This window comes from Octopus bimaculoides, chromosome 5, assembly GCF_001194135.2.
Source record: "Octopus bimaculoides isolate UCB-OBI-ISO-001 chromosome 5, ASM119413v2, whole genome shotgun sequence".
NCBI lineage: Eukaryota > Metazoa > Mollusca > Cephalopoda > Octopoda > Octopodidae > Octopus > Octopus bimaculoides.
The window spans coordinates 106138775-106155470 of NC_068985.1; the positions used below are offsets into that span (position 1 = coordinate 106138775).

At 37.2% G+C, this 16696-nt stretch overlaps 1 protein-coding gene across 4 annotated transcripts in view; it reads left to right on the forward strand.

The window, feature by feature from the left end:
• The window catches only part of LOC106881102 (uncharacterized), an 88622-nt gene that overhangs the window by 65418 nt on the left and 6508 nt on the right, over window positions 1-16696 (forward strand). The window contains exons 4-8 of one of the 4 annotated variants that reach the window (XM_014931331.2): window positions 416-615; window positions 2798-2929; window positions 4992-5147; window positions 10398-10514; window positions 12390-12506. In XM_014931331.2, coding sequence (XP_014786817.1) covers window positions 416-615; window positions 2798-2929; window positions 4992-5147; window positions 10398-10514; window positions 12390-12506 — 722 coding nt within the window. The remainder of the gene's footprint in view (window positions 1-415; window positions 616-2797; window positions 2930-4991; window positions 5148-10397; window positions 10515-12389; window positions 12507-16696) is intronic. The other 3 variants (XM_014931332.2, XM_014931333.2, XM_052967893.1) reach the window with 3 other exon arrangements.

The following is a 16696-nucleotide window of genomic DNA, read 5'->3' on the forward strand; positions in this document are numbered from 1 at the left end:
TTTATATATTATTTATATTATGCACACACACGCATACATATACATACATACACACGACAGACTTCTTTCAGTTTCTGTCTACCAAATACACTCACAAGGCTTTGGTCATCCTGAGGCTATAGTAGAAGACACTTGCCCAAGGTGTTATGCAGTGGGACTGAACCCAGAACCATATGGTTGAGAAGTAAGCTTCTTACGCACAGCCACAGCTGTGTCTGTTAAGAATATAGTTGGTAAGTCAAGAATAAGTTGGTAATTAACTTCATCAAATGTAGATCATAAAAATTTCTTTCTCTTCTGGAGCGTAAAGTAAATTTTTATTTAATTTTGTTAATGTGTTTCTTCTGGTTCCTTTATATTTTTATTTATTTATTAACTGAATTTTGAAATATTTCTCAACTTTCGCCACTTCCAGTTTATTATATCTGAATACCAGTTCCAGTAAAAATGAGCCGTGTGAAAATGCTTACCTAGAATTCGACCCATTACCACACAAGAGATTCTGTGGTAATGGAGCGAACACTTACATATCTCAAAGGGACCACGTGATTGTACGATATGTTATTAATGGCACTTGGCGACCAGGATATGGCTTTGTACTGGAATATATTACAGGTATGGTATATTTTTGTCTTTCTATTTACCTTTCTATAACATCAAATTGGTACACCTTTATCCTTTATACTGGAGTATACACCATGGAGTTAAACCCAAGTCTGATAAATCTTTTCTTTTACAAGAGTAAAATTGAATCCAATACTTGATTGGTTATTTTGTCTATTGGAACAGATCAAATAACTAAGTCAGCTTCAGCATGATCTAACCCATTAGCACTTAAAGTAGCTATATCCTGCCCAAATATTCTTCTTGTTTTATGTTCTCACCAGCTAGATCCTGTTTTCCACACCTGCATTACAATGTCATTCTAAAGATAAACTATTACATCATCGAAGTATTGAAGGTCTGCGATAATGCATGACTAATTCTAAACAATGTGAATAAATGGTATTACATGTGACTGAGAAATCTTAATACTAAAGGGTTAAACTGAAGAATGTTGGAACATGAAATTATATAATTGCAATTATATGAAATCTGATTAATAAGTATCTGGACTGTTGCTATAGTAATGAAGCTAAAGCATGCAAAGTGAAGCTGCTTGGCACAGATCAATCTTGAACCCTGTTGTGCATGTGCAATAAGGTTTAACATTCTAGCTCACTTCTGCTGTTTACAGCAGTTCTTGGAAGGAAGGTGTGTAGTGTGTGATCATTGCATTGACCATGACAGAAAGTTGTCGTGGTGTTTCATGGTGATACCTGCTCAGAGGCCTATGCAAAGTTGCAGAAAGTGTGTGGAGAGGAGTGTATGAGTCACACACAAGTGTACGAGTGGTTCAGACATTTCCAAGATGGCTGAAAAAATGTCAATATTGACGAATGTTCTGGAAGACCCACAGCCAGCAGAGCTGAGAAAAACATTGCAAATGTGCATGCTGCTATGAGGGGAAATCATTGAATCACCCTCCGTGAGTTATCAGAGGATGGGCAGATTAGTTACGGTTCAGTTCAGTCCATTATCACTGAAGATTTGGGTGTGAGACACGTGTCTGCCAAGTTTGTGCCAAAACTGCTTTCAGCTGACCAAAAAGACATTCGGGTTTCAGTTGCACAAGATCTTTTTGATTGTGTCAAGAACAATGAAAACTTTTTGAAAACTATGCTTAGGGCACTGAGCAGGTATTGCCAAGCTTTTGGCAAATTTTGATGCAGATTCTCTGCTCATTTTTCTCTGTCATGGTCAATGTAACAATCACACACTACACACCTTCCTTCCAAGCACTGCTGTAAACAGCAGAAGTGAGCTAGAATGTTAAAACTTAGTGCGCATGCACAACAGCGTTCAAGGTCAATCTATGTCAAGCAGCTTCACTCTGCGTGCTTCAGCTTCATTACTAAGGTAACAATCTGGATACTTATTGATCAGACCACTTATAATATTTGCAATTGCATGCAAGTTCAATCATGAACTATACAATGGCTGGGCATAATTTCACAGAAGATTGTAAATGACCAACATTGCTTCTGTGATAGCAATTGTCATTTACAACTGGTGCATGATGCTAAGACAAGGAAACACGAACATGATCACACATAGAAGACAAGGTTCTTTCAGTTTCTGTCTTACCAAATCCACTCACAAGGCTTAGGTTGGCCCTGGGCTATAGCAGAAGATACTTGCTCAAGTTCCTGCATAGTGGGACTGAACCCAGAGCCATGTAGTTGCCAAGTGTATTTGTTAACAAATATTCTCTTAGAATACACCTTGTACATACATACATACATACATACATACATACGTACGTACGTACGTACGTACGTACGTATGTATGTATGTATGTACGTACGTACGTACATGCATACATAAAACTTTCCAGAAGTTTATCATTTAAGTATATATGAGCATGTCTAGATATGCAGCTATATGCATGAGAATACATACATAAACCAAAACACACACATCTTCACATATACATGTATTCATGCATGCACATGCATGTGCACGCACACACACACACACACACTGATACAGATTTATATAATTCAAGAAGGAAAAATATATTAAAAGCTAATTAAAAAAAGAGCAAATTAAAACATAGAACCAATCCTGACTCTATTAGGGACCATATTCTCACTTGTTGCTAGTGAGGACTATTCCCACACTTGTTCTTTCTATTTTGTGCTACATTCCATTTTGTTGCCAGTGGTAGTTATCTTAATCTTTGATCTCATTTCAGGCCATGTTCCTGCACATCGACCGTGTGCTAGAGATGAATTCCGTTGCCAGAATGGGAAATGTATTTTAGGAAAATGGCGGTGTAACAACAAAGATGAATGTGGTGATGGTAGTGATGAAAAAGGTTGCCGAGGTAAGTAGTATGGCAACCTAAAGGCTGTGTAATAAGTTACATTTAGATTAGACACTAGGTCACTCTACCTATAAAGAGGACTTGTATGGTATGTTCTTTAGGTTTTTATACCTGATTTACAAAATTTTTCTTCAAATATGATTGCTTTAGAAATTCTTGATAATGATGTCTTTTTTCAAGATATAACATAAAGACCCCTTTGTTGTAATGCTGCATTGTTGTTATAAGTCAATAGTTGTAACACTGAAGCTGTTACAGTTTCTTGTAACTCTGCATTGCTGTATTACAACATTCTTTTGAAACACTACAGCTGTTAGTCCCCTGGACTGTTACCATATCCCTGTACCATGAACATACTCCTATTACAGTTACCTATTGTAGGGCCACACTCCTGTTATAGTCCCCTACACCAAGTTTACACTGCTGTTACTGTCCCTGTGCCAAGGTCACACTCTCCTTTCAGTCACTTGTACCAGGAATATGTCCTACAACCACACTCCTGTTACAGTTCTTATGCCAAGATCACTCTTACTGTCGCCCATACTCCTGCTATAGTCACCTGTATCCAAAACACAAAGTATAATGAACCAAAGAAACAATCAGTAAAAAAACATATCCTATTCTCAACTCTGCTTTATTTAAAAATTTTTATGTCAGTTTTTTTTTTTATGTGTTTTCTATTTTCGCTTTCATATTATTTTCATTTTCTCCCTACTTTTATTTACCTCAGTTGCCTGTAATGTTTTCTCTGCAGGTTTAACAGTTATCTTTGAAACCACGACTTGCTATGTTCCAAAAATCATTTAGTTGAAACAGGAAACCTTAGAAATTTAGATAGAAATTTTTGGTTCCATTTCCCTACAAATGTAGATCTGTTGGGGTTCATAATATAAATATCAATTATTTATTAGGATTTCTTTATTAAACTAAATTCCTGCCTCTAATTCAATAAGCATGCACCAAGTCAAAAGAAGTAGGTGTTTCTTATATTTTTGGTTTGCATGTTGAAAATACTTCATGGTAATTCACTGATGACTCAACTCACTAGATTTAGTTCAGCTCTGATTACCTGTTTTCAGTATATTATTAATACACATTTTACCAACCCACTGGAATTGAAAGTAGTTGAATTCAAAATTGTAAACTTTCAAATACTTCTCTGAATATACAGACTAAGTAACCAGTGTTTTCCATGACTGACATTGTGCTTTGTTTTTATTCTAAATTCTGGAGCTTCGTGTTAAGAAGCCTTACTTTTATGAGCATAATCCCATTTAATCATGTCAGCTAGTGTTGGCATGAATAAATAATGTTTGAAGCATGCTACAACATCAGAAACGAACTCCATAAAGATTTGATTTTCTATATTGGCAGGTTTGGCAACGTCTATAGAAGAGAACTTCTAAAAATTAGGACTTGATATATGTTGTCACATTATTCAAAATTATCAGAATATCTCTTTGAGTGAGGGACTGTCATTGTAGTGGAGACCCAGTCAACACTTACTCTACTTTGGAAGATCTGGGTGAGAGATGTAGCTAATCAAATAGGTATTTTACTGGTATTCTCGTTAGGGCTGGCCTATATTTGTGGTGCTTGCTGTGCTTGAAATATGATATCCTTTCCAAAGACAACTTATTGAATTGGATTTAGCTGTTATATTGAGTAAATCAAGAGCCTAAATAGATAAGTTCCTCTAATGGTTCATGCAGATACCATTCTAAAGAAAGAAATAAGTTTGTTGATGAAAATTTAGCTGTCTACATAGAAGTTCTCTTCCTGGTTCAAGCTTGACAGAAGTTCTGGTTGTTGTATTAGCTTGTCATGTGACCATTTGACATTTGCTCCCAATACCTTATTAGAAAGCTCTTCCAATAGCTGCTTTAGTTAACACATCACATGATTAACATAAAAGCTCTCCACTGGCTACTGTAATTAACAGGTGAAGCAACTAAAGTAGAAGCATTCCTGTAGACACAACCTTGCTACAGCTTAGCTGAGTTGCTTCCATTAGCTACAAGTGTCACTGTATTGATTGTTAATTCTGCCTTCTGCCTTCTAGAGATAAACACCACCCCACCACGGATATTGCTGTGTAATCCCGAGTTAAGATGTCGATCTTGGAAAACCTTCAAAGTGATATGTCTTCATCGATCTCAAATATGCGATGGTGTTCATGATTGCGTAGACATGACTGATGAGAAAAACTGTGCCATGGGTATATTTTATTCTCCTCACTTTCTACTTTCTCTCCTCCACTGCCTCTCACTCTCTTCTTCACATATCCTTCCCTCTACAATTCTTTTGCATTTAAGTAGAAGGATTTGCACAGAGCCACAGCTGGATCATGCTTGTAATTGAGGTTGGTTCATGTCAGTAGCAGGAGTTGGCTCGCATTAATAGTAAGAGCTGGGTCGTATCAGTAGCAAGGCTTGAGCTCATCAATAGCAAGGGCTGGATAATATTGATAGCAAGAGCTAGATCATATTGATAGCAGGGGCTGGATCGCATCAATAACATGGGTTGGGTCCTCTCAATAGCAGAGGCTGGGTCACATCATTAACATGGACTGGCTTGTGTCAGTTGTTTCAGGCTTGGCTTCTGGGAGAAATCTTTCAAAGCAGAACAAGGTTGCCTTTGATCTTACATGGAAGGGCATGGGTCCTTCAAATTCATGGGTTTCCTTCTTGGATCCCCAGGCCCAGGACCACTGTCTCAACTGAACCCCACTTGCTTCTCATAGGCCCTGAAGCAGTTTGAGAGTAATAGTACTAGTCCACAAGAGGAAACTAGTCATGGTGATATATAGTATTCATAACAGAAGCCTTCCAGTCTTAACCCTTTTATTACCAAATTTCTATTGAAATGTACTGACTTTGTTTCAATTAATTTTGAAAATAATGAAAAATTTAGTAAAAGAACTTTCTCATTATAAAGCTGGTATCTAAAACAAATTAACATGAAATTTTACTGGGAGTCTTTGTATCATAGGACTAAGAACAGTCTCATGCAACTGATGCTAAAAGGGTTAATAACTCACTTCACCTGACTATAAATCAATGGTTCCAAAATGGTAAAACTGTGGTGGACTGTAAAATAAGTGTGTGTGTGTGTGTGTACGCCATGGTTTTAGATTTAACTTAAATACACAAGTTTGATTTCTTCGTTATTATTATTATTATTATTATTATTATTATTATTATTTTAATAATAAGGCAGAATCATTAGTAAGCTGGATGAAATGCTTAGCAGTATTTCGTCTGTCGCTACGTTCTGAGTTCAAATTCTGCTGACTTTGCCTTTCATCCTTTTGGAAATGAGTAAATAAGTACCAATGATGCACTGGGGTTGATGTAATCAACTTAACCCCTTGCCCCAAATTTCAGGCCTTGTGCCTACTGTAGAAAGGATTATTATTTTTATTATTATTTAAGATGTCACACAGCATCCAATATCCTGATGTTGTTGATTGAAGATATTGTGTGTACCGGGGGGGGTTGTACTGTCTGTCAAGTCACAACAAGGACCTCAGACTGACAGTACTTTACACAGTACATGTGCAGTTCCAATTTTTGAAATACACCTAGATTGTAGGGTATTTCTAAAGTTTCCAGCTGTTTTTTCAGGTTGGGTGGTATTGAACCCAATACTCCGATGACAATATGGACAACCTTCATGTTTGACTCCCGTAGCTGCCACATCTTAGCGATCTCAATTCTCAGGTCTCCATATTTATCAATCTTTTCCCTTTCTTTCATGATAACATGTTGATCTCCCGGCACTGCCACGTCGATTATTAGGCACTCTTGTTTGTCCCTCCCAAAGGTTACTATATCTGGCCTTCGGTGCTCTAACACCTTGTCTGTCTTGAAGTCAAAGTCCCAGAGGATTTTTGCCTTCCCCTTTTCATCCATTACATTTTCTGGTGTATTTTGGTACCAAGCACTCGTTACCTCATATCCATATTCTCGGCACAGTAGCCAGTGAAGGTTTTAGGCTACCTTGTCCTATCTGCGCTTGTACTCTTTCTATGCAAGAATACCTTCACAAGCACTAGCAATTATTATTATTATTATCTAGTAGTATTTTCGTATTGCATGCTTTCACTGCACTATCAAGTGCAGCTCTGTATACCTTCGGTATGTGCATTGTTTTGTTTGGGTTTTGTTTTTTTTCATTTATATTGAAAATATCTGTAAGCTATTTTCTGTATATGCCTTTTGTATAGTTTTTGATTTGCATGCCCTTTTTTCTTTTCATCATAATAGATTCTACACAAACAAATATTTACCATGTAAAAACCTTCCCTTATAATGTCCCATCTGTTTGTTGCTTTGTGGCAAATTAAACAATGTAGTTATTTTGATGCTATGGTAAGAAGCTTGCTTCTCAACCACATGATTCTGGGTTCAACCCCACTGCATGGCAGCTTGGGCAAATATCTTGCACAATAGTTCCAGGTTTGTTAAAGTCATGTGAGTGGATTTGTTTGAGGGAAAATGAAAGAAACCTGTCATATATATATGTATGTGTGAGCTCTTTACGTTCTGAATTTCAATTCTGCTGTGGTGGATTTTTGCCTTTCACCCTTTCAGGATTGATAATACCAGTTAAGTACAGGGTTGATGTAATTGACTTACTCACTCCTTAAAATTGCTGGCCTTGTGCCAAAATTTGAAGCCATTTAAAAATCCTATTAAGGTCAACTTTGCCTTTTGTCTTTTCAGGGTTGACAAAATAAGTACCAGTCTAGCACGGGGATTGATGCTTAGTGATATTTTGCCCATCTTTATGTTCTTGGTCAAAATTCCTCTGCAATCAACTTTACCCTTCATCCTTTCAAATCAGTGATATGAGGTTGACCTTGCCTCTCATCCTTTCAGAGTTGATAAATTAAGTTCCAGTTGAGCACTAGGGTCAGTGTAATCAACTTACCTCCTCCTCTGAAATTACTGGTGCCAACATTTGAAATCACTATTATTACTATTTTATCCCTCATGCAACACCTCACCTTCGAACTTTATGACCACCCTAACTACCCTTCACTTGGTGCATTCACCTATTTATCTGTATTTTGTCACTTCCACTATACCCTATCTTCCAGCCTGAACACTGTTTACTTTCCTACTTTACATAATATATTAACTTCCCACTAAACCAGAATTTTTAATATTCCGAGATTATTTTAACCCTTTAGCATTCAAATTACTCTGTTAAATGTAATGTTTATTTATTCACATTATTTTGAATTGATTATGTATTACCTTGTAGCTTTGAAATTTGAGTGATGTGACTGTTTGTTTTAGAGTGACAATGTAGGGTAGGTGTGAGATGTTGAACATTAAGCAGATTGAATACTTGTGCCAGATATGGCTGGGTTAAATGCTAAAGTGTTAAGTTGGTTTTGTAATTCTGATATAAAGTTTCTAAAGATTGTAGGCAGCCTTTCAGAAGATAGAGCCCACCTAACATAAATTTTGTGACCATAGTTTCCTCCTTTCATTAACACAAATAAATGAAAGCCTTAAATTTATAATGGAAAGGAACAATAGATTTTTATGTATTGAACTCCTCAAACAACTGGAACTCTTAAGCAACTGGTACTCAGAAACAAATAAAAAAATGTATCATTAATTAGAGCTAGGAGAAATTATGCTAATTTGTGTTATTTAACTATTATTAAGAGAAAGTTTCTGCTGTATCTAAAATGAATCATTGCTTCTCAAAGATCAGTGCAGTATTTTATTTTACTGCATCTGTATTTTATTAGGTTAATAGAATTTGCTGCTCTCTCTCCTTTGTCCAGTATTCAGAATATTAATGATAATACTTATGTCTATATATATATATATATATATATATATATATAAAATGAAGATTACTAAGATTACTAGCACATTAAATAAAACCAAAGTAGATTTTAAAAAGTTTTATAAAATCAAATTTTATATATGTGTATGTATGTGTGTGTGTGTGTGTGTGTGTGTGTGTGTGTGTCACGGGAGGCAAGGACTGAGACCAAGCCCCTTTTGAATGTTGGGCCTCACAGAGGCAATGACTGAGACCTTTGGCATTATGTTGTGCTTGAGAAGAAGACCCATCAAGCTAAGTAAAATCGTAGTCGTGGCAGATACTGGTGTTACGCAAATGGCACCCGTGCTGATGGCATGTAAAAGTACCTTTCAAGCATTGGGCCTCATGGAGGTAAGGACCAAGACCATTTGGCATTATGCTGGGCTTCGAGCATTGGGCCTCATGGAGGCAATGACCAAGTCTCTTTGGCATTATGCTGTGCTCGAGAAGAAGATCCATGAAGCTAAGTAAAACCACAGTCATGGTAGATACCGATGTCACACAAATGGCACCCATGCCAGTGGCATGTAAAAGCACCCATTACACTCTCAGAGTGGTTGGCATTAGGAAGGGCATCCAGCCGTAGAAACCATGCCAAAACAGACTAGTGTCTGATGCAGACTTCCAGCTTGTCAGTCCTGGTTAAACTATCCAACCCATGCCAGCATGGACAACAGATGTTAAATGATGATGATGATGATGACGATGATGTTATATATATTTATACATTTCCAAAAATGAGTTTAAAGAGATGTATAATCCTGGAAGTTACCATGTTTCTTCTTAAATTGGTTTCAGATGCTGGCTAACCACAATGGTCCTTCAGTGATACCTGAGTTAACAATTAGTTGTTAGACTCTGGTAGCTATTTATTTTGTTCCACTCACACTGAAAAGTTTAGATTTTTCTTTTTGTTTTTATTTTCTACTGTTATATTGGTTCCTTATTATGCACTAGCAACGTTTAGTTACATTTGCCATGCAGGTGTAGCTATAGTTAGAGGTGTGACTGTGTGGTTATTAAGTTTTCTTCCCAACCACATCGTTTTGGGTTTAAATCCATTGTATGGCACCTTGGGCAAATGTCTTCTACTGTAGCCCTGGACTAACCAAAGCCTTGTGATTTGGTAGATAGAGACTGAGAAAAGCCTGTCATTTATGTACATGTATGTAAGTATGTGTATGTTTGTGTGAGAGTGTTTGTATCTCCTTGTCTTGACATTGCATGAATGTTTCCATCTACATGTTATTCATTTCCAGTATTATACGAAATCATGTCTAGCTATGGGTAAATATTACCTTACTAGGATACATGTAAAGGTTTTAATCCCTATTGTTCACTAATAAACGCACTGACGCAATATCAGCACTCCTGCTTTATGTTGTTCAGCAGATTTTCTTTTGTGTGTCTAGTCTTTCAGGTGATACATTGACCAACAGACACATTTATCACTCTGCCTTATCTGTCTATAATCTCGTGTCATAGAAAGAACACAGCTACCAACATTACGGTTTGATATGTTGCTGTTGTTTATTATTACAAATCAAAAGTAATAGCTTTGATACTGAGATAACAACCAGTATTTTGCAATTGATAGTATTATTGTTATTTTCAGGCTGTTACCCTGGTCACACACCTTGTGGTTTTGGAGAAAATGCTTGTTATTCACCACACCAACAGTGTGATGGTGTGTGGAATTGTAAGAAACATGGTGGTGATGAAAGAGGCTGTGGTAAGTCTGTTGTCTATTGCTGTACACTTTGTATGTACTTGTATGGGTATAAAGTAAATATGTATGTTTAGTTGTTCTATAAGGTGTATATATTTCTGTGTAGAGTACATATATATTTTTTACCTCTATCCAAGGTCTAAATAAGGATAAATCATTAATTCTCTATGCTCCAGTTCATCTAACTGAATAAAAAGTAGGTCTCACTCTCTTCCTCAAGCTTGAGTGGTTTGTGATAGGAAGGACATATCTAAAAACACTTATGCCAACAAATCATAGTAATGCATGTCAGGAAAAATTCATGCAAACTAACTAAAAAGAGAAAATAAATTTGCTTCTGAGAAGCTTTAGCAGTTTGCCATTAATATCACTTGTATCTATTTTGATTTTAATGATGATGATGATGATGATGATGATTCATATAAAAAAGAAGAGTAATAAAATGAAACATCTTTTTTAGGTCGCCATTTTATGCTAGTCTTTTATGTTAGTTCTATATGTATCACTAAAGAACCATAACATTCAGTTTGAATCCCTAACTCCTCAACGGAATTTAGTGATTCAGGGTCTCTTGCTGAAGTGGGTTTAAAAACGCCGGTCCTAAATGTATGACTTGATAAAAAGAAACAGAGGCTTCCGTTGTCAAGCAGCTATTAACAGGGGATTGTCTGCAAGTTTAGATTTTGTGTGGTATTACAGTGGATGTGTTGGAGTACAATGGCAGTTGATCTAGTGGTGGTTGACTATTATATTAATGATGGATATAATGGTAGTGTAGTAGATGTGGTGTGAATGATGTCCAGTTCTGGTATAGTGGATTTAGTGATATTACAGTGGATACATGACGGTATTGAAAGCGCATGGCCCAGTGTTTAGAGTGCTGGGCTCACAATCATGAAATAGTGAATTCAATTCCTAGACTGGGTTGTGTATTGTGTTCTCGAGAAAGACACTTCATTTTACGTTGCTCCAGTTCACTCAGCTGTAGAAATGAGTTGTGATGTCATTGGTGCCAAGCTGTATCGGCCTTTGACTTTTCATTGGATAAGAACGTTGGTGTAGAGAGGGGAGGCTGGTATGCCTGGGCAATTGCTGATCTTCCATTAACAACCTTGCTTGGACTTGTGCTTCAGGGGGGAACTATATATTCAATCTATATGCAATCCCATGGTCATTCATGGTCAAAGGGGGGTCTTTTACATGATGGTAAAGCTAGTGATAATATAGTAAATGTATGATATATGAATTTGGTGGCAGTTTCATGGACATATGAATAATGGATATAGTGTTATTATAATGGAAGACATTTAGGTAACTGACATATTGTAAGTTATAAAAAAGTTTTCCTTGTGTGTTTAAGGCAGACTGTAGGAGATGGTGTGCTGGGTAATATTGAAATTTGGACTTATGAATGTAGAATGTCTACTGTTGGTTATGTAATGTTAATTTATGTGCAAAGTTGAGTAGACATGGGTTGAGAAATCTGGTTGCGTACCAGAAGGAGCTGGCAAATGCATGACTAGCTGTGCTAGAATAGCCATGGGAATGGTTGATACAAGAGGTGGGGAAACTGTTGTTGTCATTTGTTGGAAGGATGTATATTGAGCAGAGGTAATTAATGATTAAATTGATTAACTGGTCAGGGGATGGGGGAGGTTAGTTCATTTGTGAGGAGATTGAGGACCTAGTTGCTGGGAGAGATGCTAGATAGCTGAACTATCCCAACCTATACTGATACCGAAAAAAAGATGTACCTAAAATGATTATAATGATGATGATAGTAGTGGTGGTGGTGGTGTTGATGATGATGATGATGAACCTATACTTAAATGTAGATGTATCTAGAATATTATTTTGTTCTTCCCCGCTCCGTTATAGATGCTTGTTCTTTCAATACATTCTCTTGTGGCACATCAACCAGTCTGTGTTACACTGATGAAGAGAGGTGTGATGGAGTCAGCCGATGTTCCAATGCTGCAGATGAACTGAGATGTAGTAAGTTCAACTTTCTACTGTCACCACACATCCTTTCAACCTCTGCACAGACCTCCTCCCTCTCTCACTCTCACTTTTTCTCCCTCCCCATATCTCTTTCCCTCTCCTCTCCCTCTGTTTTTTATTTTATTGATATGTTTGTTGAAGTTAATGGAACATGAAAGGACATAGCAAAATAAAACTGGTTTCTAGAACAATGCAAATATTAATACAGGCACTCGCATACATTTACATTATATGTATGTGTATATTTGTGTATACATGTGTATATGTGTTTATATGTGTATTTGTATATATATGTGTGTGTGTGTGTGTGTATATATATATATTATACATGTGTATTTGTATGTATGTGTTTATATATGTGTGAGTGTGTGTGCATATATATGTCATGTATATGTATATACTTGTATCTTTTTATTATTTCCAATTGGCAAAAAGTTGCAAAGCTAACTCCAAGAGCTGAGAGTTTCGTGCATGGTACTTTTCAAATGAACTTCAAATCTGGGAGCTTGTTTTTTACATAAAGTGAATAACACTTCTTCCTGGAACATTTGATTAAAAATTGAAATTGGACAGTCTCATAAAAAACATGCGTTTTTGAATAGTCTGCCCATTAAACAGAAAGACTTCTTCCTATTTAACAGACAGGCTATTTGAAAAATATGCGATTTTCATGTGACCTTATGTAGTCCACTTTGCATCTCAGAATCATATATGTGTATATGTATGAGTTACCACTGTACTATGAAACCAGTTGAAGTTGGATCATGAAGATTTGTGTCTGCATCAACCTGTCAGCTACTCGGGCAGTTATCAAAGGCCGCAGAAGAACTGCCACAATGAAATGCTTGTCTGATGTTGCTGAAAGGAATTCAATGTGGTTGAAGAGAAATGACCAATGGACCTAGTTATGGGAATATAAGGAAGAAGAGAACTGGTTCCTTTGTCGGTCAGTGTGGCCTAGTGGTTTGAAACACAGACCTGGGAACACAAGTTTTCAAAAAGAACAGCCTCAGATCAAATCCAACTGGAGACAGAATTTTGGAAAGCAGCAGAATGACACCTAGGAGTCATGATCTGGGTGGGCCCGGCTACCGTAGAGTGTCAGGAACAAGGGCTGAAACACTTGTTGGATGGGATTTCTTCCTCTGAAGATCTCTCCTGCTGTGTGCTTACCTGGCGGCAAGATTCTGTTAGTTATTTATTTTTAAAAAAATTCTTTTTTCCAACTCCCCTTTACTTAATCGGCATTCAGAATTAATCTTGATATGGTAGTATCTTTAGAAATTTAAAATGCTTTAAATCTACTATTTTTCCAAATTTGTAACAATTTATTGCATACATACACATACCTTTGTCTACCATATTATTATGTTTCCAGTAACCTTACTTCTATTCTTTTATTTCATATTTTCTTTGAATAGATAGTAAACACTTTTGCTTAGATTGTGTAATTACTGATGGCACGTGCCTGCTGTATATATATATATATGCTGGCACAATAGAAATGATCATCAGTAATGTACGATGTATTCACCAATTAAAGATGTAATTTTCTCCATTCTTATTCTTGTTTTAAACTCTGAATTTCTTGAAATTCTTCAAAGTGATATTTGGAGTTAGTTGTAATACATAAAGAATTACCTTGGATGTTAATTCTACTTGCAATTATTGATATCTGTTTTGTGAGAATGCAATGAACTGTGTGTATGCATGTTTTTTGTTTGCATATGCATGTTTATATGAAAATATACATGCTGTTCATGTATGTATTTTTTATATGTAACTATTTTGGCTAGCTTTTCATTGCCAAACTGCATCGTATTGTTGTTGTTAACTAATTCTCAACTCGCCAGCAAAATTATTATTTGTCTATCGTATCTGTCAAAGAAGTTGACATATTTCCAATATGGCAATTCTGTTCTTACAAACGCTCATCAGTCTGAAATTGTCTGTTCTGTACTCTGGTATTCACATTCCAATCTGATTGATAGAGTTAATCAAATTTGCTTAACACAGTGCTTTATAGATATCTTCCTGGATTCATTAAGCCCTTTTATTTCTTATATATGTATGTCGATGATAGATCGCTAGCCACTAAACCTTTTCTATTTTCTCTCCCTCTTTATTTCTGTGTTCCTTTCTGTCGAAGAGCATAGGCTCGAAACGTAAAAGACTTTCTCATTTCCCAAGCGTTAAACTAATACATCTGTTTGTTGTTTACACACCCATCTTCGTTTTTTATTTTTTTAAAAATCCTCACTATGTATATATTTATATATATGTGTATGTTTATGTGTATATGTTTATATGTATATATATGTATGTATATATATATGTATATGTGTATATATATATATATATGTGTGTGTGTGTGTGTGTGTGTTTGTGTGTGTGTGTGTAACTACGGCAATGTACTCTCAGAGTTAGAGTCGGTGTGTGACCTGGGAATCCACAGGAGCAACGGCACACCTTTCCATTTGCACATTGCTCAAATGCCAACACTATGCAGGTGGGTGGCAGGTTGGATCCTGAGATCCTTCAGGACCAGGAACCAACACACTACTGCTTTGGAGAATCTTTGTCCCCAGCTGTCTGGACTACTGCTCCCAGCTATGGTCACTACAGAGCGTAAAACTAATTGTGGAACTAGAGACAATTCAGCACCACTACACAAAGAAGATAGACTCAGTAAAACACATGGGCTACTGGGAAAGGTTAAAGGAGCTGAGACTCTACTCCCTGGAGAGGAAATGTGAGAGATATGCAGTGCTATACATATGGAAAATAATGGAGGGTCTAGCTCCAAATTTCGGAATCGAAAGCTACAACAATCCTTGAACTGGATGTTATTGTACAGTACCAAATGTCCCATCTTCTCCATCGAGGATACAAACCCAATATTGTAGTAGCTTGGGATTCAGGGGTAAAAAACTTTTTAATGCCCTACCACAGAACATCAGGGATTTGTGAGGTGTGGCCATGGAAGTCTTCAAAAAACATCGAGACACTTTTTTTTATCTGCACATAGTGGCAGGAGACACAAAGAAGAGCAGCAATGTCCAACAAGCTACTTCATCAGAAGCAATACTGGAAAAATCCCCAAATTGTATTTCCTTGTAAGTTCGGATTTTCTAATTCCCTAACATTATAATATATATACATATATACATATACATATATACATACACATACACAAACATATATCATCATCATCATCATCGTTTAACATCTGCTTTCCATGCTAGCATGGGTTGGAAGATTTGACTGAGGACTGGTGAACCAAATGGCTACACCAGGCTCCAATTTGATCTGGCAAAGTTTCTACAGCTGGATGCCCTTTGTATCACCAACCACTCCGAGAGTGTACTGGGTACTTTTACGTGTCACTGGCACGAGGGCCAGTCAGGCGGTACTGACAACGGCCATGCTCAAAATGGTATTTTTTACGTGCCACTTGCACAGGAGCCAGTCTAGTGGCACTGGCAACGACCTCACTTGAATGTTTTTTCACGTGCCACCAGCACAAGTGCCAGTAAGGCGACGCTGGTAACGATCACGCTCAAATGGTGCTATTTACGTGCCACTAGCGCGGAAGCTAGACAGCTGCTCTGGCAATGATCATGCTTGAATGGTACTTTTAGCACTCCACTGGCACAGATGCCAGTCATCAAATTTGGTTCAATCACGATTTCGATTTCATTTGCCCCAACAAGTCTTTGCAAGCAGAGTTTAGTGTCCAATGAAGGAAAGGTACACATAAGTGGGCTGGCTACACCCCTGGCAGAGGCCTCGGATTATGGTCTCACTTGGCTTGCTGGGTCTTCTCATGCACTGCATATTTCCAAAGGTCTCGGTCAGAAGTCATTGCCTTGGTGAGGCCTAATGTTCGAAGGTCGTGCTTCGCAACCTCATCCCAGGTCTTCCTGGGTCTACCTCTTCCACAGGTTCCCCCAACCACTAGGGTGTGGCACTTTTTCACACAGCTATCCTCATCCATTCTCGCCACATGACCATACCAGCGCAATCGTCTGTCTTGCACACCACAACTGATGCTTCTTAGGTCCAACTTTTCTCTCAAGGTACTTACACTCTGTTGAGTATGCACACTGACATTACACATCCATTAGAGCATACTGGCTTCATTCCTTGTGAGCTTACGCATGTCCTCAGCAGTCATGGCCCAT